The following is a 21,865-nucleotide window of genomic DNA, read 5'->3' as shown; positions in this document are numbered from 1 at the left end:
AGAATAAGAAGAATAAGAAGAAGAAGAAGAAGAATAAGAAGAAGAAGAAGAAGAAGAAGAAGAAGAAGAAGAAGAAGAAGAAGAAGAAGAATAAGAAGAATAAGAAAAAGAAGAAGAAGAAGAAGAAGAAGAAAAAGAAGAAGAAGAAGAAGAAGAATAAGAAGAATAAGAAGAAGAAGAAGAAGAATAAGAAGAAGAAGAAGAAGAAGAAGAAGAAGAAGAAGAAGAAGAAGAAGAAGAAGAAGAAGAAGAATAAGAAGAATAAGAAAAGAAGAAGAAGAAGAAGAAGAAGAAGAAGAAGAAGAAGAAGAAGAAGAAGAAGAAGAAGAAGAAGAAGAAGAAGAAGAAGAAGAATAAGAAGAATAAGAAAAAGAAGAAGAAGAAGAAGAAGAAGAAGAAGAAGAAGAAGAAGAAGAAGAAGAAGAAGAAGAAAAGTTGAAGAAGAGTCGAGTGTGGACGATCCGTGTTCCCCGGAATCGCGCAGAGAACGAAACATCTCCCGAAGCGAGTTGTGAGTGGAGGAAGTTTGTGTTGTGAACATTTCTGGTTTTTAAACATCTTCGTGAATAACACGAAAACTAGTGTTACAGATTATAACATGTTTCTACCCGAGATATCAGCGATCACCAAGGGTAACCACGTGACGTGACCCGCGATGTTCATGGTTTTTGGAGCATCATGTGATCAGTGGAGGTCCTGTCGTCATTTTGAAATGCAAAATTTGGTGTTTGTGTGTCTCTGCGGTCGATGTGTTCAGAGGTTAATTATCAAATCTTAACCAAACTCGTCAGGAGGACGAATCGTGTGGGAAGGTAAAGGGTGGATGTACTTTGTTATCCTCACATCCTCACCTCCTCCTCCCTCACCATCACCCTCATCCCCAGCCCTCACCCCTCACCCTCACCCCCACCCCCACCCCTCACCCTCATCCTCACCAATCTGCTCTTGTTAAGCAAGAGGAGAAAAGTTCCCCCACACCCTTTCCTCCCGTCACACACACACCCACACACACACACACCCCCACACACACACACACACACACACACGCACACACACACACACACACACACACACACACACACACACACACACACACACACACACACACACACACAATCATGTTCCTTTTGTGCTGTGTTTAATACCACTCACAACAATATCCATTTGTATTAACACATCCTCTGTCCTTGTATGTAAAACCTTCTCACCAAACAATGTCTACATTTCCCTGCGCTTGCCAAACGAAAAGCAACGCTTGATCTGATCCGAATGAAAAAAAAATATTTCCCTCTGCAACTGTTATTAGTCCGATGGACACAAAATTTTCAGAATATGAGCGGCTCCTCCTGTATAATTTTTTGAAATAATTATGACGTCATAGGTCACGTGGTACAGGTGCCATCTTGGAAAAATGGAAAAAAGTTGCACCTTAATCTCCAAAACTGCTCCATGGAAAAAAATGGAAACTTCGCTAATTTCAAGTACTTCCCTTGGGGAATAATACATGTTAATGACGTCATCAGTACCTTAATTATGACGTCATAATTCGACATGTACAACGCTTGATTCAATCAGTATGAATTTTATTTCTCTGCAATTATTGGTCCGATTGATGTGAAATTTTCACCACAGGATTACCTCTTCCTGGAGAATATTTTAATGATAATCATGATGTCATCGGTCATGTGGTACAGGCGCCGTTTTGGAAAAAAACAAAAAAGTTGCACTTCCATATCACCAAAACTGTGCTGGGTAACTGTGCTGGGTAAGTATTCTCGATGAATATCTCGTTCCAAAACCACTGAACAGGCTCAGATTTTATATCAATATCAAAACATTTGTACATTTTATATGTCGCCAAATCAAAATTTACATCAACATGGAATACAATGACAGTATTGGCGAAAGAACCTGCAACATGTACAATTTATTTTTGGAGGAGTGTCAAAAAGTGCGTGTTTGTGTGAGATGCTGTAACTGATTTAGACAAAGGATAAGGTCTCAAGTACAGAGGTAGTTCACATGTAGGTACTGTGTGGGATCAAGGGACTCATGGTGGAGCAAACATCAGGAAGAGTGGTGTGTTTACTGCCTCTTTTAAGGTTCACCCACCGTGTACTGCACGCTCTCGTTGGCTGATGGAAGGATTCCTGTCGTGTGCAGCCGGAATCGGAACGGCCGACTGTGCTCGGGTGTGAAATGAAGGTTGAAGTGCTGGAAGGATTTCCTGACATTCTACAGATAAAAATTGGGAATGTGTACTCCTTTGGTCTGGAAGAGGAGGAAAGTGACCAGATGAATGGTGAGTTGTATGATCTTCACTTCTGATGGGATCTGTGTTTCTTTAGTTTAAAAAGTTTTATTATTTTTGTACACGCATGATAGAGGCTCGTGAAATACCAAGAGCTGAATGGAAAGGGGGAAACCACAACAGCAGGGTATAATGACGTATCGGTGTGAACAAGATGCACACAAGTTGAATGAAACACCAGAAGTAGAGTAGCTCATGGATTTGGTTCCATGAGCTTATTCACGAGAGTAGCTCATGGTGGTTTTGTATGCACTTGTATGTCCAGAGCTAAACTCTTCAAAAATCATCGAATTGAAGGTCATTGAACAATTTTTGGTTGGTAACACATTTGCCACTGACGGCGAAATAGGTGAAATGGCCACGCCCCTTTTTAAGCGAAGTACTACCACCCGCCATTACTGTATCTCCAGAACCGTTGGACCTAGAAGGTTGTGTGACCACTCTAAATTTTCGGAATAGCCATATTATGGGGGGTCAGTAATACATTTCCATGTCCAAAAGTCAATGGTTTTTAAGATATTTGCCAAAAATTGATTTCAGCATGGTATGCACTACAGTTCTGACCCTTTATTATATTACCTGTTGTAATTTTGCACATTGTCCATATTTTCGAGTTTAATTATGTGAATTGCAACACTTTTTGCCTTTACTACAGCCACAAAACACCACACATTTTATGTTCATTCCTCTGCAAGTGCACGTCTTGGTACTCATACATGATGTTGGAACTTTGCATGGAGGGGGCAGGTCATCGGGCCTGCACGGTACTGGCAGTATCACAGGTGTAATTCCAACATCTGTTGCTTTATAACCATACTGGCGTGGATCTGGTTTGGTGACTGCAGGATTTGGAGCTTGTAACCACATCTTACACTGCAGATATGCTCGCTTTATGTGTTCTCGTGGCGTTGAAGAACAGCACACAAGCTGGTTGAAGTCGAGCTCTTTCTTGGAGTTGTGGTACTGCTCCCAACGATACTCATCGAATGTGGAACAGTCGGTCTTCTTTAATCCAGACACAAGGAATTTTTCAGCATTACTTATCATCTGTGGTGACAGTTCCTCTACACCAAACCCTTCCAGTAGGGAGAGATCCATGGATGCTTTCATGCCAGACAGTTTTGGACCCACCTTGCTGGTACTGTCACACCCGCTAAGTGCATGAATGGCTGGGAGACACGACACCAAATTGTTGTCCAGTTGATCAACTAACAGGTGGACTGGTACAGATTTCTTATTTTTCCGGTTACCAAGCTTTACAAACAGCTTTTGTAGTTGCCAGGTTTTCTTGAAGTGGAAGATGAGGTTGACAAAGACATCTGTGTCAGGTGAGTCAACCAAGACTGATTGAACCCCATGTTTTACAACACCATCATTAATATGGAACATGATTCTGTCATCGGCTTCTTCTTGGTTGCTTGAGAGCTCTGTGATCTGTGTTTCAGTGCCAGCTAACAGTTTCCTACATTCACCCCCATATACTCCTCCAAAGATAATTTCCTTTTCTGACACAACATTCTGCAACATCCACTTGAAGACGTACTCCTGCAACCTTACTTTGTTCAACATTGAGCTCCAGAACATATCAAGATCGACAGGGAGTTTTTGATTGTCAGACCTAATGGTGACAGTGAGCACTTGATGAGAAGAACCTTTGTCCGTCTTATCTATTTGCTGATCTGTCTCCAAGTTAGCATTGACGAGGTCACAAATGTGGCTAACACTGTCGCTGCCAGTTTTGAAATCGAGACTATCAAACACGCGTTTGCAGTTTAAGTCAATTGTAGCTGCCTCATTTGATCGCTGGATATTTTCAAACAATGCATCAATTTGTCTGTTATACTTTTGCAAGTGTTGTCGAAAACGATTCCCATGAGAGAAGACATCTGCAGCAAACACATCACCAGCTGTATCCAGAAAAGCACATCTTGTCTTAACTTCATCCTTGTAAAAGTTCAAAGCATCGAGAAACAATGCTGCTCTGTCAGACTCTGAGATGCGATACAACACCCGATTCCTATCACCACAACTCTCTCTTGCTCTGTCACATATGACGCACTTCCTTGCAATGTCTTTGCAACTGGAACTAGTACTCTTCTTTTGTCTTTTGGGGGCCTTATAACTGTCACTGCTTTCTCCCTCTTCAACCTCTTCAACAAGTTCTGGCTCACTTTTCGTTTTGGCTGATCTTTTCGACTTCAGAATGTAAGTGGAATAACAGGCTTTCGGCTTCAGATGGTACTTGAATGTGTTGCTGTATGCCTTTATTCTTGAGATGTCTAAAGAATCATCCAATTGTTCTGCTGCCATCCGGATTTTGGCACGCGCATCATCAGTTCCTGAAAAATAATATGTATGAAATATCACCAAAATAATAGGGTCCATCTACCTGTGTTCCAAAGGTACCAAAGATTTAATTTTTACAAGCATGGTGTTGTATACACACATATAAGTACACACTTTTTCATCCATAGACATTGTGAGGTAAGGGAAGTATTGTTCATCAGTTGGCCAAATAGGGTTCTGATGCTATTACATCTGAAATTTACCTGTTAACGTTTTTTCCTGAAGCAGTGTTGCATTTAACGCATGAAGTCCCATCAAAAACCCCTTCGGCTGCTGACCTTGAAACCACTAAAGTTTCCTGTAAAAAAAAAATATTTTTTGCGTAATTAATTGTAGATGACGCAGTTATTATTCAAAAACTTTGTTCAGATGATTTTAATGTGCATGATTCAACTATAATGAAATCATACCATGTTATAGTAACAGCAAGCAGGGATCCAAGGTAGAATTACTTGCCATCAGAGAACTCTTTAACACTTGAACACCGAGCGCCTCCAACAACAAAGAAATAATATGGTTAATTGTAATCTTTTTAATGCAGATTATTGCCCACCTAGAATCTTCAGGAATCAAGTAATTGAACAAAAGAAGAAGGAACAATTATGAATAATTGAAGTCCGTAACATGTTGAAATCAGTTTTTGGCAAATATCTTAAAAACCATTGACTTTTGGACATGGAAATGTATTACTGACCCCCCATAATGTGGCCATTCCGAACATTTTGAGTGAACAAACAACCTTCTAGGTCCAACGTTTCTGGAGATACAGTAATGGCAGGTGGTTGTACTTCGCTTAAAAAGGGGCGTGGCCATTTCACCTATTTCGCCGTCAGTGGCAAATGTGTTACCAACCAAAAATTGTTTATATTCATCCAATGGGCAGCAAAGGATACACAGATGAATTCACTGCATGTGAAAAATCAGGATGGCAGTTAATAGTGGGTTGAGATTTGAACTGAGACGAGGTAGCCCAAGGACGATGTGTACATACTTCCCGGGTATCTTGCAGGTTTAGTACTTCAATTCAATTGCTCAAGATATGATTTTTCCAATCCCACTCCTGAGCTTATCTCCACTTGCTGACTTTTGATCCTTTCCATTCCCCTTATCATATGGTCACATGTCTCAGCTTTAGTTTATTGCTTCCATTCTCTGAATTTGCCAATCTGTTCATGTGCCATTTAGTTTTCCACGAGGGTTGACTTTTGAGACAAAAAAACAAGTCACATGTTTGATCACAGTTGTGGTTAATTTGCCAATCAATGCAGGTTTGGGAGAAAACTTTCTCTATTTTGGGTTCTCTACATTTTTCTTGGCTTCTCTCTTTTGTTTGTTGTGATTTTTGCTGGTGGTGAAATTCCCACTGAAGTTGTGGTCGCGTCAGAAGCATCTCGTAACATCGAGGCAGTTTCTTCTGACCGTAATGCTTTGATATCGTAATCCTTTGATATGACGTTGTTCCCGTGGGGAAATGTTTTATTTTCTCTCTTTGTGCAAGAACTTGAGTCGATGATTTGATGCAATATTTATTCCCCTCGCCAAACGAGAGGACATTGCAATTTGTGTCTGTCTCTCTGTCTGTGTCTCTGTCTGTCTGTCTTTTTGTTTGTCCACACAGAACTTTAGTATTTTTCTCCGCAATCACTTGTTGGATTGAGACTAAATTTTCACCATACATGTGAGTACTCAGGTAGAATATTCTCATGATAATTATGATGTCATAAGTCAAGTGGTATGGCAGCTAGATTGGAAAAATGGAAAAACTTTGTACCTCTGCATCAATGAAACCATGCCAAGGAAAGAATTGAGACACCTCGCAAGAACTCATGGTGAATGAGTATGACATCATCAGTGCCTTCGTGATGACATCATAATTGTATATGGAGAATGCTGCATCCAATCAGGATGAAAATTTTTGAGGGTCATCTCAGGATATAATGGTCTGTACAAACTTTTTTGATGACATCATCGCTCATGTGATTTGGCAGCCATATTGTTTTTTAAAAAATGTTTTTAAAACCTTCAAAAATCTTTGAAAGACCTCAACAGGTCGAGGTGAAACATTTCACAAATGAGCACCTTTCCATGAGGAGCAAAAGTTTCACAAATATGATGTTATAGGTCACATGGTTTGACAGCAATATTGGATTTACCCGAAAACATAAAATTCTTCTCCAGAAGGGCTCGTCAGATCGAGGAGAAACTTCACACAAATGCTCCCCAAGGCATGCTTGTATAAATTTGTTAAGGAATAATTGAAAAGTTGCATCGTTTGACAGTCATATTGGATTGAAGAAAAATATGAAGTCATGTTTTCTCTTTAGCCACGATATCAATTGATGTGAAACTTCAAAATTATGATGTAGTAGTGATAGGGAATACATGTTTTAAATTTCAACTTAATCGGACACATGGTCTGGCAGCCAAAATTATTTAATTTTTTTGAGTTGGGTTCTTTTGGGGTTTTTTGATCAATTTTGTTTATTATTATTTTTTGATTAAGGCTCATTTGGCTGTGTTTGGATGGGTTTGAGGGTAGAGGAGCAGCAGCTGAAATGAAAATCCTATCCAGGTTCCTCCTGATTACTTCCTCATTGTTTTTGCTTGTTTGGGTTCCTTCTGATAACTCCAATGCACGACTGTACCTATTTGATCTTCCATTTGATTTGAATTTAATTTATTTTAATCCAATTCTAAATTCAATTCAATAATAACAAAAAAACATCATGGGTCAGGTTTAGGTGTCAGATCAAAGCAAGTTTGCATCAAAGCGGGACGTCTTGGTACACGGTCATCACTACCAGAAGTTACAAAGTGCTATTTCTAATTATGCTCAATAATTACGATACACACCAACACATGAAGGCCACACAAAATACACCACACAAAACAAGTCCTAGTGAGGTGGGTCTGAAATCTCTGAGAGCTCTTTTTCTTGTTTAGCTATTTTAATGGTATTGAATTCACAATATTGCCAATTGTATGTGACACAAGACTGCCTGCATTTAATAAAAGTTACTTTTTCCAGATTTATTTGTGAAATTGGAAATGAAAACCGGCCATGACATCAATGTCAATCTTGTCAGGTCAGGTCAGGTATGGGCGCATGCACTGGAGCAGCGCGTCGCTGCGTCCACTTTCCGCCGGTACTTCAGGGGCCAACATCTGGCCAACCCACAGACAGATGCCTCACCCATTCCCATCTCCTTTCGATGCTGATCAACCTGCTGCAACCACGAGGCACATGATCGTCCCATTGGCCTTCTCCACTCCCTCGCTCCACGAGGCTCCCTCGCTGAGAGAATCTGGTGAGTAGGATCAGCGTCAGGAAAACGAGCCACATGTCCATACAGCCAAAGCTGACGCTCACAGATGATGCAGGTAACAAATCTCATTTGAGTCTCTCTCAGCAACCGCTCGATGGATACAGAGTCCGACGAGCGATAGCCAAGGATTCTCCGAAGAAACCGGGCACCAAAGGAATTAAGTCTCCGTCTCAGATCCCAGGTCAGAGTCCAAGTCTCACGTCCATAGATCAAGACTAGAAGCACCAAGGACCTGAAGACTTGCACTTTCATCCTCACGTACTGGCAGTGCCACACCCCACTATGCGGTGGATCCATGACTCCCCAGGCCTGACCCAGATGTGTGTTGACCTCTGGCTCACAGCCAGCAGAGACATGAATATCACCACCAAGATACGTGAATCTCTCAGCCTGGCATTGGCTTAGTTTTTAGGGTGGCGGCTTGGGATCCAAGGGTCATGAATTAAAGCCCCGTTGGCCGCTGAATTAATACACCAGGAGGTTCTCAGCCTGTCATCCTTCCGAGGTCGGCAAAATAATACCAGTGTGCTGGTAAGGGGGACACTGCATCAGCGGCATAGCCGCATCCCAAACAATGATGCAACCACCAGCCATAAGGCTAAGAGAGAGAGAATGAGCGAGAGAATAAGAATCTCCCAGTGACCTCAACATCCTCACCACAATCAGGTCTGGACAAGATAGCAGCATCCAAGATGTCATTGAAAACCTGGATATTAGATTTAACCCAGGAAACGCGTAATCCCTGTGGCTCCGACTCCAGTCAGCACCTCGAGGGCCCCCAAAAGGATATCTTGTGTCTCCACAAAGATGACTGCATCATCTACGAAATCAAGGTCAAAGATCTTGACATTCCCAAATAATGCACCGCAACTTGATCTCTCCGACATCCTCCCCAGAATCAAGTCCATACAAGGGGTGACAATTGTAGGGGCCAGTACACACCCTCTGACGAACTCGAGTAACAACCGGAAATAAGTCAGAGATGGTATCACCACATCTCACAGCACTCTCAGTCTCAAAGTTTCGTTCAGACATCACATTGATCAGTTTGGTGGCACCCCATGAAGACCAAGAATCCTCCAGAGGACATCCTGATTCACTGAATTCAAAAACTTTACAGAGATCAACATAGGCTGCAAGCAGCCCCTGCCAAAATTCTCGTCTGCATTTGGTGAGGACCCGCAAGAGCAAGGATACCGTCAATCATTGAACTCTTTGGTGTGAAACCAGACTGCTTTGGACGGTGCTGCTCAAGTAGATGGTGTTGAACCCGATCAATAATTATCTGGGCAAAGACCTTGTCTGGCACTGAGAGCAGCGTCACCCTTCGGTAGCTGTTGCGGTCTTGGCGATCACCCTTCCCTTTCCAGAGAGGGACAAGGCCCCTCTTCCAGTCAGTTGGAATGATGCCTGTGTTCCAGACAGAGCAGAGAACTGCATGCAACGACATGGTGCAGCATTTTCACGAGCCTTGAGAAGTTCAGCATGGATAACATAGATCCCAGGAGCTTTTTCCCATTTCAACCGGTTCACCACTCTGTGTTTCCCCAAATGAATGTGGACCACAGTTGACTGGAGGGTCAGCAATAGGGATAGTAACACCCACGACATTCAACTTGACAGTTGGTGGATCAGCCTGATGCAGCCGATGAAAGTAACCGGCCCAGCGGGCCTTCACTTCGGACTCCTTTGTCAAGAGCCCACCACCCTCTACTCTAACTGCAGTACACCGAGGGATGGGCTTGGAGAAACGCAATGTGCGAATTTCCCTGTAAGTAGGATGAGAATCACTTGACTACAGGTGATGCTCTACCCCCTCACAGATTCCTCGCACATCGGCCTCCTTGTCCACCCTCAGTGCACGTGTAGTTTTATGCCTTAGCTCCCTGAACAGCTCAGCTTTGCCATTTAGCCTGACCCTGTGACTCTGGTCAATGGTATCCAGTGTCCCTTGAGAGACAAAATGATTTTTCGCCCTATGATCAGTTCCAAGACATCTTCCGGCAACATCAAGGATGGTGGTCTTGAAGGCACTCCACAACTCTTCAGGATCCACCAACGCATGCACACCCCCCAAATCCCCATTCAGCCTGTTCACAAACTCCTCGGCAACCTTCTCATCCTTGAGCTTGCCAACATCGAGCCCAGGCTGGGATGGTACCATTCTCCTGGATTTAAGCTGCAACTTCAGAGTTGCTACAACAAGCCTGTGGTCAGTATTGAGGAACTGAGCACTCCGGAAGACACTGCCGTTCTGGATCATCCTCCAGCAACCATCAACGAGCACATGGTCAATCTCCTTTGCCACACCACCAGCATTGGAATATCAAGTCCAGCTATGAGCTGATGGGCGCTGAAACCATGAATCAGCCACGCTACGTCCATGACTTCTTTCAAACTCAAGGAACTTAGTGCTATTCTGGTTCACAATTCCAAACCCATGTGGACCAACACATGTCTCAAAACCATCCCTGTCGGTTCCAGTCAATGCATTGAAATCCCCCATAACTGGAAGTCTATCTCGCCTGGGGCACTGATCAACCACAGACTCGAGTGTGGTGTAGAACGCATCCTTCACAGTGAGATCACTCGCCTCAGTCAGAGCATATCCAGAGACCAGGTAAATGACACCCAAGGAGTGATTAATCCTTCGTCTCATAATACGCTCGTTGACCGGTGTTACTTCAATTATCATTGGAGTCAGCTTATTGGACACAGCTACAGCAACTCCTTGGGCATGGTAACCATCAGAGCGACCAGACCGATACTAGGTGTCGCCATCCGCAATGATCTCGCTGCAATGCTGTCTCTGAACCTCAGAGGGTGCTGCAATTCCGATGTCCAAACGCTTGAGCTCAGATGATAACAGAGGTGATCATCCTCTCTTGGGGATCGGACATTCCAGGCACCCACCCGAAGAGCCACAGGTTAACCCAAGGAGACCTCCATTTGGTGGACGACACCTCAGCACCACCCCGACACACACGGCCACAATCTGACCCGGGAAGGTTACCCCGTGGTTTCCCTCCTATCATCAAAGATTGGGGGACCTGAAGGTTTTGCCCCAATCCTGTCATCCGGTGAGTTGCCCTGTGAAGGGCAGCTGCACAGGAAGGACTCCCACAGAGTGGGTCTTCAGATTTTTTTTTAATGCTTTTTTTTTTAATGTTTTGTGGAATGAATGGTTTTCACGGTGGTCGGAGTGCAAATCCTGCCACCAACCTCCTAATATATCGATTACCCAACTGTAGGGGAACGTCCACAAACACAGTTGGGCACGAGATATGGATGTCCATTGGCAGGTAAGGAGCTCCTCTGCCCTTTGACAGGTTTTGTTTTTCATCCTGCTGGGTGTCCATATCATGCACCCTCCTCACCAAGAAACTAGGTGGGGGAGATGGTTTAGTTGCTGACAACCCGATCCTCGATCAGGTTCGTGCAGATTTACATGTTACCTATAGCAAGTCACACATCTAATCTGACCTGACCTCACAATGTCAGTCTGGATACACATAATTTTAGTCAAAAATCGTCAAACAAGCTGTTAGTCCTTCGATCGTGCCTTATACTTGTACATGTACTGAGTCATGCACTCATTGTGATAATACAGATCTGCTGTAAACACAGAATGTGGATCTTGAAGAACACAAGTTCGGTCAAAGACGGCATCTTGGAAGAAGTTAGTTGCAGCAAGAAAAGACATAGCACGGTTGGATTCATTTATGCGATATTTTGTGTACAGTTGTTTGTAGGATTTGTTATCACAGATAATGCAGTTCACAACTCGCAATCCTGTTGCTGTAGTATCTGCATTTGGTTGGTGGCGAACTGCCTGGGAGCAAGAGCTTCTACCTTGAAAAGATGAGTCTTGGCCTTGAACTAGATTCTTCTTAGTTATTCTGTCAAGAACTGTCTTCATAGTGCGCTTCTTGTAACATTCATTAGTCACATGATAACAAAACTGCTCTCCTTCAACAAGCTTCAGTCTTTTGGAAACATGGTCATTGTGTATGCCGCTGGCTTCCCGTATCCTTTTACAGCCATTGCTTGTGCTTGCTGTCTTATCATCGCCTACTTTTTGGCAGATAATACATTTTGTTGCATCATAAAAGATGTCTTGAGATGACTTTACAAGAGTTACAGACTCCATCATTGGCACTTTATCCAACTCTTCACAACCCTGAAAAAATAGGATATTATTAGTACTACATGTTGTACATACTAGGGGAATTGGAGGCACAACCAGACACTTATTTGGACAACTTAAGTAAATTGGACAACTACCTATTTGGAATCAATGCTAGTTTTAATTTTGGCAATTGTATATGACCCCCGTCTCCTCAGGGACATAACAGGTAAATACATGTAAACTATTCTGCACATTCTGGATGAGGCACAACCACATACCAGTGTGTGGCTGTGTCCCAGGCCTGGGGCACAATCGCACACTGGTATGTGGTTGTGCCCCATCCATTTACACATATGGTTGTGCCCCATGTTACATGTGTTCATGTTAATGGGGGTCTGTTTTTGTTTTATTGTTTAGGCAGAAAACATGTGATGATAGTTTCAATTCCATTCTTCCCCAATTTCTGATAATGTATAATTTATCATTTTCTTCATATTCATATGTATCCGAGATATGATTTGACAGGCTGATATATTTAATATGTGCATAATAATAGTTGACCTTGAAAACATAGGCCAAGGTCAAGGTCAAGGTATTGGAAACCAAATACATTCAATTCCTTACCCTTAAAAATGTGATGATTTGACATTTAATTCATATATCGATGTATTCTAGATCAGGTTTTATTATATTTTACAAATTGCCTCGTTAATATCTGAATATTAATAGTTGACCCTGAAAGCATAAGTCAAGGTCTTTGAAACCAAATCCATTCAATTCCTTACCCTTAAAAATGTATGATTTGACATTTAATTTATATTTCTATGTGTTCTCGATCAAATTTTATGACAATTTGTCTATTTATAGATAGAATTGGGGGATGACATCCCCCAATTGACATCATAGACTTTCATATCCCTGTAATTTACTTAAAAATTGTCTGATGGCTTAGGTATGTATTATACACTAATAGGAAATCACGTATGGGGAATCATTTGGTCACCTGATATTTGACCTTGAGTGAAGGATTCAAGGTCAAATAGACCCTCAACAGTGTTCCCTTCGTCAAAAAAAAAATAATGTCCTTATCTTTCGAAAAAAAAAAAATGGTCTGATGGCTTAGTTACATATACGAGTGCGGGCCCGTAGGTGTGTGCCAGTATGTGCAGCTTCGTTCCTTCGCTCTCGTAAACGACGACTGGATTAGGGCATTGTTTCAATGAGATCGGACCAACCGTATCATAAATGGCCATAACTTGGGAAACACCTGGGAAACATACTCAGGTCCCCAGCGTCAATTGTGACATCGTATCAAACTAAGAAGAATTGTGATGCCACCTCTCTCGCTCCCCCCTCTCTTGCCCCCCTCTCTTGCCCCCCTATCTCGCCCCCCTATCTCGCCCCCCTATCTCGCCCCCTATCTCGCCCCCTATCTCGCCCCCTATCTCGCCCCCTCTCTCGCCCCCCTCTCTCGCCCCCCTCTCTCGCCCCTCTCTCTCGCCCCTCTCTCTCGCCCCTCTCTCTCGCCCCTCCTCTCTCGCCCCTCCTCTCTCTCCCCTCTCTTGAATTGACGCCCCTCTCTCTCTCCCCTCTCTTGAATTGACGCCCCTCTCTCTCTCTCCCCTCTCTTGAATTGTCGCCCCTCTCTCTCTCTCCCCTCTCTTGAATTGACGCCCCTCTCTCTCTCTCCCTCTCTTGAATTGACGCCCCTCTCTCTCTCTCCCCTCTCTTGAATTGACGCCCCTCTCTCTCTCTCTCCCCTCTCTTGAATTGACGCCCCTCTCTCTCGCCCCCTCTCTCGCCCCCTCTCTCGCCCCTCCTTTCTTGAATTGTGACGCCCCCTCTCTCTCGCCTATCTATAATTATAGATGGATAATCTATATAACTCTCCTCCCCTCTCTCCCCCCTCTCGTCCCCCTCTCTCGCACCTCCTCTCTCCCCCTCTCTTGAATTGTGATGCCTCCTCTCTCTCTCCTCCCCTCTCTCCCCCCTATCAAACACACAGACATTAATATCAAACCTTGAAAAGGCACATCCGCGGGTCCCCAGCAATATTCCTGGCAAGTTTCAATCAGATCGGACTGTCAATCATGTAAAAAATAAATAAACATTAATTGTGACGTCATTCGTGATGTCATGGCACCGTGTCTTGTCATTGGTCGACAGATAAATGACCGTAACTTGGGAACCGCTCATCCGATTGATATCAAACCTGGAAAAGGCACCTCCCCCGGGCCCCGGCAATATTGCTGGCAAGTTTCAATCCGATCGGACCAGCAGTTATCGAGAAACTGCGGTCGCATACACACACACACACACACACACACACACACACACACACACACACACACACACACACACACACACACACACACACACACACACACACACACTGCTGGAATTATAGATTGATGTGTTATGAATAAATGGGAAATAACATATGGAATCGTTTGGTTAAATGGTGGTTGGCCTTGAACAATGGGGTCAAGGTCAAATGGACCCTAACAGCATTGTCATCACAGTATTACCTTTATCGAGGAAAAGCCCATATCATTCCAAACATGGTGTGATGGCTACAAATAAAATATGGAAATCTTTTGGTACTTGACCTTGCCACGGTATGTGGCTGTGCCCCAAGTTCCCCTACATCTAATTAAGATGAGTGTCTCAATATAGTCTCTGCATGATTGAAGCATATGCACATCACTGTTTTAGACCATTAATTAAAGCTTCAATGTTAAATCATGTCTACTTTTCATTATTTTGGCAGTCATTTTGAGGAAAATCTTGAGATTATGCTAATTAGATCAGCTAAAAAAATACAAAAATGTTACCAATGAATTCCTTGGGGTCAATAACAAAATTTAGTATTAAAAAAAAAATCAACTTTCCATGGCATTTAATGAAGGAGATATCATCATTTGATGAAATATCGCAAAAGTGGCCATTTGGGGGTAGGGTGACTTTGGTTTACAATGAGCTCTGTGATAATCTCACACAGCCCCATTGTGAGAATATGAAAATCGAATTCCTCAGAGAACTTAATTATGAAACTTTTGGCCAAAGTTTATAGCTCTACTTACAATATTAAGTCATTCAGAGACCATCAAACTTTGAGCTACTTTCAAGATGAAAGCTACTGTATTTTTGACTAAAATTACGTAAAATATGGTCATTTTCTACTGTGAACCAAGTTTTAAGAGAATAAGTCGTGCTAAAATGTGTTAAGCAATGCATAAGTTATTGAAGTAAATCAAAATTAATAATTTATGTATACTTCATAATGATTTATTCCATCTAAACCCAATACGGGCATTTTGGTTCAATTATGGTTTGCTGGTAGCCAACTGCGAATCCAAGATGGACCCTACAAAGAAAACGTACTTGATCTGGAGGTGTTACCCAAACTTTTTTTGAAGATCTTGTCAAAGAGAACAAAAAAATTAGGGTAACGCTCTAAAAGAGTCATGTACACAAACACCCCCCCCCCTGCCCCCATCCCCAGAGCCAGGAGTATACATGTTGTTTCAGACATTTTGATGATGTCCTCTGTTGTGAAGAAAAAAGAAAAACCCAAAGTTTTGATTTCATTGCTTTGAGAAATAACCACGATGGTAGATCAACTTCTCAAACATCCATTGTCCCTTTGATCATTCGGTGAAATAAAATAGCCAACAATAATGTACCTTGTTTTATCCTGTTATACTAAATTTGACTGATCGTCAATTCTAATTGGGCTTTAAATGGACACTTTTTGTCGATTTATTTTACATGTCATGTGGATTTTTTAAACCCACCTTGTTGTGATCGTTGTCCTCCTGAAGGATTCTAACTGGCCGATTGTGGAATCCTATTTGACTTCAGACAGAGTTTAACGTTTGTCCGATTTGATTATAAAATCCTACAAAAACCCTATCGACAATGATAAAACTGATGTCCACACAAGTCCTTCCTTGTGAAACAATTTATTTCCTAATTATACACCATACACTTCACACCCTTGTACAATGAACTTAAGAATCCCCATTTGATTGAAATATTATTTGGTTCTATTTCATTGATTCTTACTTTAGTTAACAGTTAGACCAACCCGATTCAATTCACTTCTACATTACATCAGAGTTTTTTATTCTAACTTGGTACTTGGTCAGTTCCAAGGAGTACAAGCCACTGAGAAACTATACTTCCTCACGTGCTTGTACTCAGAACAATGTGCCTTCCAAAATATTTTATACTTCCATGAGAGAGAGGTTGGGAGATATTCACCCAGACTGTAGACGTGTCTTTTAGACAAAAAGCCACTTCGTACATTTTCTAAGCAAAGGTTCATTTATCAGCTCAGTCACTCTGCTCCAGAACAACACATTTCTTATCATTTAGGGCAAAAGTCTTTTGGCCAGAAATGACAGCCAATTCAATTTGCAGCATAAAAGTTACATTTCTGAAAATCCATTTGTTACAATTTAAAATACATTAATATAATTTTTTCCCCCACACATGTTTACATAGGAACTTGTCTCGTAGAAGAGTGGGGGTGACAGAAAAAAATGGCAACAAATTGACAAACAATTTTGGATCTCTTCAACTTCCAGGATATTTTCACTTCATTTTTGCAATCTTGGTATTTGGTCATTTTCTTGATTTATGCGTTTTCGGCAAAAATCGGTGTGCGTGTGTGTGTGTGTGTTTTGTTCATGAAGCATAATTCTCTTTGTTCTCTTTTTCCCTCTCTCTCTTCTCTTCTCTTCTCTTCTGTTCTCTCTCGCTCTCTCTCTCTCTCGCTCTCTCTCGCTCTCTCTCTCCCCCTTTCTCCCCCTCTCTCCGCTTCACCTCCCTTCTCTCCTCCTCTCTTCCCCTCCCTTCCCTCCTCTCTTCCCCTCCCTCTCTCTTCCCCTCCCACCTTAAATATCCCTTTCAGCAAAGCGATGATGGTATGGATTTTGAAATAGAGGAATTACAGAATTTCAGAGGGGATTGAATTACATAGATTCGCAGGAAATAATAAATTACATCGAATAATTACATAATACACCTTTCTCGTAGTTTTAAACTCATTTTTCTCACATTTCATAACTTACCGGTTGCAGTGGGAGTCGAGAGGAAGGGGAATGGGTGTGTTTGGAGGCCAGAGGGGTTGGTGTGGGAGGAAGACCCCCCTTTTCCCAGCATTGCCGGGTACCTTTGCTTATGTTAAATAAGGTGTATAAGGGTGGTACTGTCGAGGAAGTTTTGGCCACCTTGAGACAGAACTTTTAGTTCAGTTTAAGCTGTTTGTTCAGTAACAAATAAAACACAAGCTTGTGCATAAAGAAGCTTAGCTTGGAGCAATTGCAAGCAAAAACTTAATTTTACAAAGAGTACATTGAGTATTATGTGATCTCACCAGGGCGTGGCTAAAACATCAAAGGAAGTTAACAGATGGAACTTTATAAGGTTAAAATCACAAACGCAGGATGAGAAACGGTCTCTTATTGGTGCTTGCACCAGATTGTCCAGTCAGGGGAGGAAAGAGGATGTGATTTATTGTCCTGGCCATCTGGGCCAGTGAATCAATAGATAAGGTTTTACAAGGTCTTTTACGACTCCTAAGGAATGTGTACAATGCCTCCCCACTAGCTTTCCCAGCATATATTTATTAAATTCTTTCTTCAAGCATGAACGAAAGCAAATTAGCATTTTTCTCATTTTAAATTCAATGAACAATTCAGTTTCCCACATTACATTATATAATACAACGTCGATAGCATGACAGTTCCAGATTTTTTTTTTTCAACAATCTTTACCATCACCTTTTTATTAATATTGAAGTATGTATTGGAAGACTACTTGGGGTATTGTTTTCAATAAATTGTCTCTTTAATGAAAGCAGTTTGTTTCACCCACATTTACATAAACTATTGGACTTCATTGATAATTGGATGAATTTACCTTAAATTATGAATATCATGGGAGGAACCCAAACTTGAACATAGAATAATGTATATTTACATCAAGAATATTTTTTTTACTTTTCTGCAATACAACAAAAACAGTTGTACATGTTTGGTACGTTTGTCAGAATAATATTACAAGTATTTTACAGAATCTGATTTTTTTTTTTTTTTTGAGGTAATGTGATGTTACATTTACAGGTGGATCCATTGAATCTCCAAGAGAGAATGCAGCGACTTGTCGGAACAGCTCAGACACACACCCGCAAGACCACCCAACTGAAGCGAGCAAGAGGACTTTTTACAAACAAGACAAACCGAATAATGAAATGTTTGCAGAGAATAATTTTCACAAGTCTCACAAAGGAAAGAAAGTTGAACAAACTTATGGAAAATCGTTCACTCAGTCACCCACCCTAAAATCACATGTGATAATTGATACTGGAGAACGCCCACACAAATGCACAATTTGTGGAAAATCTTTTATTGCTTCATCTCACCTTAAATCACACATGAAGATTCACAATGGTGAACGCCCGTACAAATGCACAATTTGTGGAAAATCATTCATTTATTCATGTGTCCTTAAAACACACATGAAGATTCACAATGGAGAACGCCCATTCAAATGTACAAGTTGTGGAAAATCTTTTATTTGTTCATCCGACCTTAAAAGGCACATGATTATTCACAATGGGGAACGTCTACACAAATGTACAAGTTGTGGAAAATCTTTTATTCGTTCATCTCACCTTAAAACACACATGATGATTCACAATGGAGAACGCCCACACAAATGCACCAGTTGTGGAAAATCTTTTATTTGCTCATCCGACCTTAAAAGGCACATGATGATTCACAATGGAGAACGCCCACACAAATGTAAAAGTTGTGGAAAATCTTTTATTCGTTCATCCGACCTTAAAACACACATGATGATTCACAATGGTGAACGCCCACACAAATGCACAAGCTGTGGAAAATCTTATATTTGTTCATCCATCCTTAAAAGGCACATGATGATTCATAATGGTGAACGTTCATACAAATGCACAAGTTGTGGAAAATCTTTTATTTATTCATCTCACCTTAAAACACACATGAAGATTCACAATGGAGAACGCCCACACAAATGCACCAGTTGTGGAAAATCTTTTATTTGCTCATCCGACCTTAAAAGGCACATGATGATTCACAATGGAGAACGCCCATTCAAATGTAAAAGTTGTGGAAAATCTTTTATTCGTTCATCCGACCTTAAAACACACATGATGATTCACAATGGTGAACGCCCACACAAATGCACAAGCTGTGGAAAATCTTATATTTGTTCATCCATCCTTAAAAGGCACATGATGATTCACAATGGAGAACGCCCATTCAAATGTACAAGTTGTGGAAAATCTTTCATTCGTTCATTCGATCTTAAAACACACATGATGATTCACAATGGAGAACGTCCACGCAAATGCACAAGTTGTGGAAAATCTTTTAATTAGTCAGGTCACCTTAAAAGGCACATGATGATTCACAAAAAAAACGATTCAATTGGTTTATTAACTGCATAACACATGATAAGGTCAGCCAATCTTGATTCGCAGGAAATCTCGTGAGAAATTCCATTGATTTCGGTGTTTTTTGGGGGGAAAAATAGCGGTTCGAAAGAAAGCAAAGTTACATGTTCACGAAGTTTATCCCTCTTCGAGAGATGAATACAGATTTGTTCAAAATAAAGACCGTGCTGTTTCTTCTCTATGTTGTGAAGTGTTGTTTGCCACACATCACGTATCCAATCACATTTTCAAACAAAGCACGATAAACACTTCAAGGACGAAGCGGACAAGGAGGACTCAATTAAACTGGCCTTTGTGATGCACAGAAAGCAAAGCAGTGTCTTTACGAATGTTTGTGTCAGTAAAAATCAAGCCACTGAGGAAAGTTAGAAAATCGTAAAATGTGCTGCAAAACATGGAAAGACATTTCCAGACTGGGAATGTATAAAAGAGGATTTCTCAGCCGTTCAGATGTTTTGTTCAATGGTTTGCATAGTGAACACACGATCTTCTTCAGAATTAAAGAACTATCTATGTCTGCCAGATCAGTGGAGAAACACATAAGCGAAATGGCAGAAAACGTCAACAAATAGCAGATCGTGGCATTAAAAGATGCAATGGTATTTCGTGTCGCACTTGAAAGTGATGATATAAATAACTTACCATGGCCAACGTTGTTGTGAGGTTCTGTGACTCAAAGTTTGAGAAGAGGTATGCTGCCTAATTCCCATGCATGGCACAACAGGGGAATATATTGTGAAGATGTTTCTTAATCATTTTGAGAAAGAGAAATTGACATCAGAAAAATGTTTCCTTCGACAACAGATGGAGCCCCTGCTGTGGTCAGAAAACAAAAGGGATTTGTCAAGATCAAAGATCATTGAGGATCAAATTGGCCACTCAACGGTAAATTTTCATTGTATTATTCATCAAGAAAATCTTTGTGCCAAGAGCTCAATAATGTGATGACGACAGTGGTGACTGGAGGGGGAGCACTCGGGAGAGTGCAAAACCTTCGCCGCCAATACTGCTGGGTCACTCAAGTGAACCTTTCTCTTATTCATTAAATATGTCAACAGTGCTGACAGAGTTATAGTTCTTTTCTGCAACATTTTTTTTGGGGCGGGGGGGGTTGGAAATCACTTAAAACATGTAAAAATGCAAGACAAAAAATCGAAATTTTGTTGAAAAAAAAAGTTGCAAAATTTTTTTTTCTCCAACAATTTTTTTTTGGGGGGGTTGGAAATCACTTAAAACATGTAGAAATGCAAAAAAAATTTGGGGGGGTTGGAAATCACTTAAAACATGTAAAAATGCAAAAAAACATTTTTTTCTCAAACAATTTTTTTTGGGGGGGGGGTTGGAAATCACTTAAAATATGTAGAAATGCAAAAAAAGAAATTTGGGTGGGGTAACAATTTTTTTGGGGGGCGGGGGTTGGAAATCACTTCAAACATGTAGAAATGCAAAAAAATTAAAAAATTCTCTTTTTGGGGGGGGGGTTGGAAATCACTTAAAATATGTAGAAATGCAAAAAAAAAAAAATTGGGGGGGGTAACAATTTTTTGGGGGGGCGGGGGTTGGAAATCACTTAAAACATGTAGAAATGCAAAAAAAAAAAATTTTTCTCTAACAATTTTTTTTTGGAGGGGGGGGGGACCAAGTCCAAAATTTAATGGCATGATCCTTGGACCATACCTAACCCCCCCCATCCCCCCACCAAGTTTCGTCGAAATCCGTCGAGTTTTTCCGTAATACTGTTCACAAACGAACAAACAGAAAGGGGTGAAAACAGTAACCTCCATCCATCTTCGAAGATGGCGGAGGTTAAATATAATTAATTTTTATGTTGCTCGATCTGCCTTGATGTACAGGACATTACAAGTTCTGCTTGATGAGATGTACATACAATGATATTCCGCTTCACAGCAATGTCTGTTGGCCGAGCTGTGGAAGGTTTTGACACGCCTTGTGAACTGCATAGATGCAATCAAGATCTTTTTGTGAGAAAAAGGTCAAAATGATCTCGACCTGGTTTATAACAAATAGGTCGTGCAACTAATGTTTCTTACTGACATCATTGCACATCCAAACAAACTTAGCCTCCATCTGCAGGGTGCAAGCCAAACTGTGATGGATCTTTTTTAAACGTGGAAAGCATTTCTTGCAAAACCTACCGTTTTTTTTCTCAGGATATTGACACCTCGACTTTCCGCTATTTCCAACATCTGAAATAACTATCGACACATTGTTCCATCAGTGTTGATGAG

General features: G+C 41.3%; 1 protein-coding gene across 1 annotated transcript; it reads left to right on the top strand.

Annotated features, from left to right (window-relative positions):
* Nucleotides 1-401: 401 nt before the first annotated feature.
* Nucleotides 402-19,793, top strand: LOC147009376 (uncharacterized). Its single transcript, XM_085862070.1, has 3 exons — nucleotides 402-511; nucleotides 2,103-2,302; nucleotides 18,244-19,793. The coding sequence occupies exons 2-3, from the start codon at nucleotides 2,200-2,202 to the stop codon at nucleotides 19,539-19,541; spliced, it is 1,401 nt and encodes a 466-aa protein (XP_085718196.1). The 5' UTR covers nucleotides 402-511; nucleotides 2,103-2,199; the 3' UTR covers nucleotides 19,542-19,793.
* Nucleotides 19,794-21,865: the final 2,072 nt, after the last annotated feature.

This window comes from Eptatretus burgeri, chromosome 17 (assembly GCF_056783735.1).
Source record: "Eptatretus burgeri isolate ZD-2024b chromosome 17, Ebu_testis_v1, whole genome shotgun sequence".
Lineage (NCBI taxonomy): Eukaryota > Metazoa > Chordata > Myxini > Myxiniformes > Myxinidae > Eptatretus > Eptatretus burgeri.
Note: the sequence above shows the minus strand (reverse complement) of the source record. Positions and strands in the feature narration are given on the sequence as shown.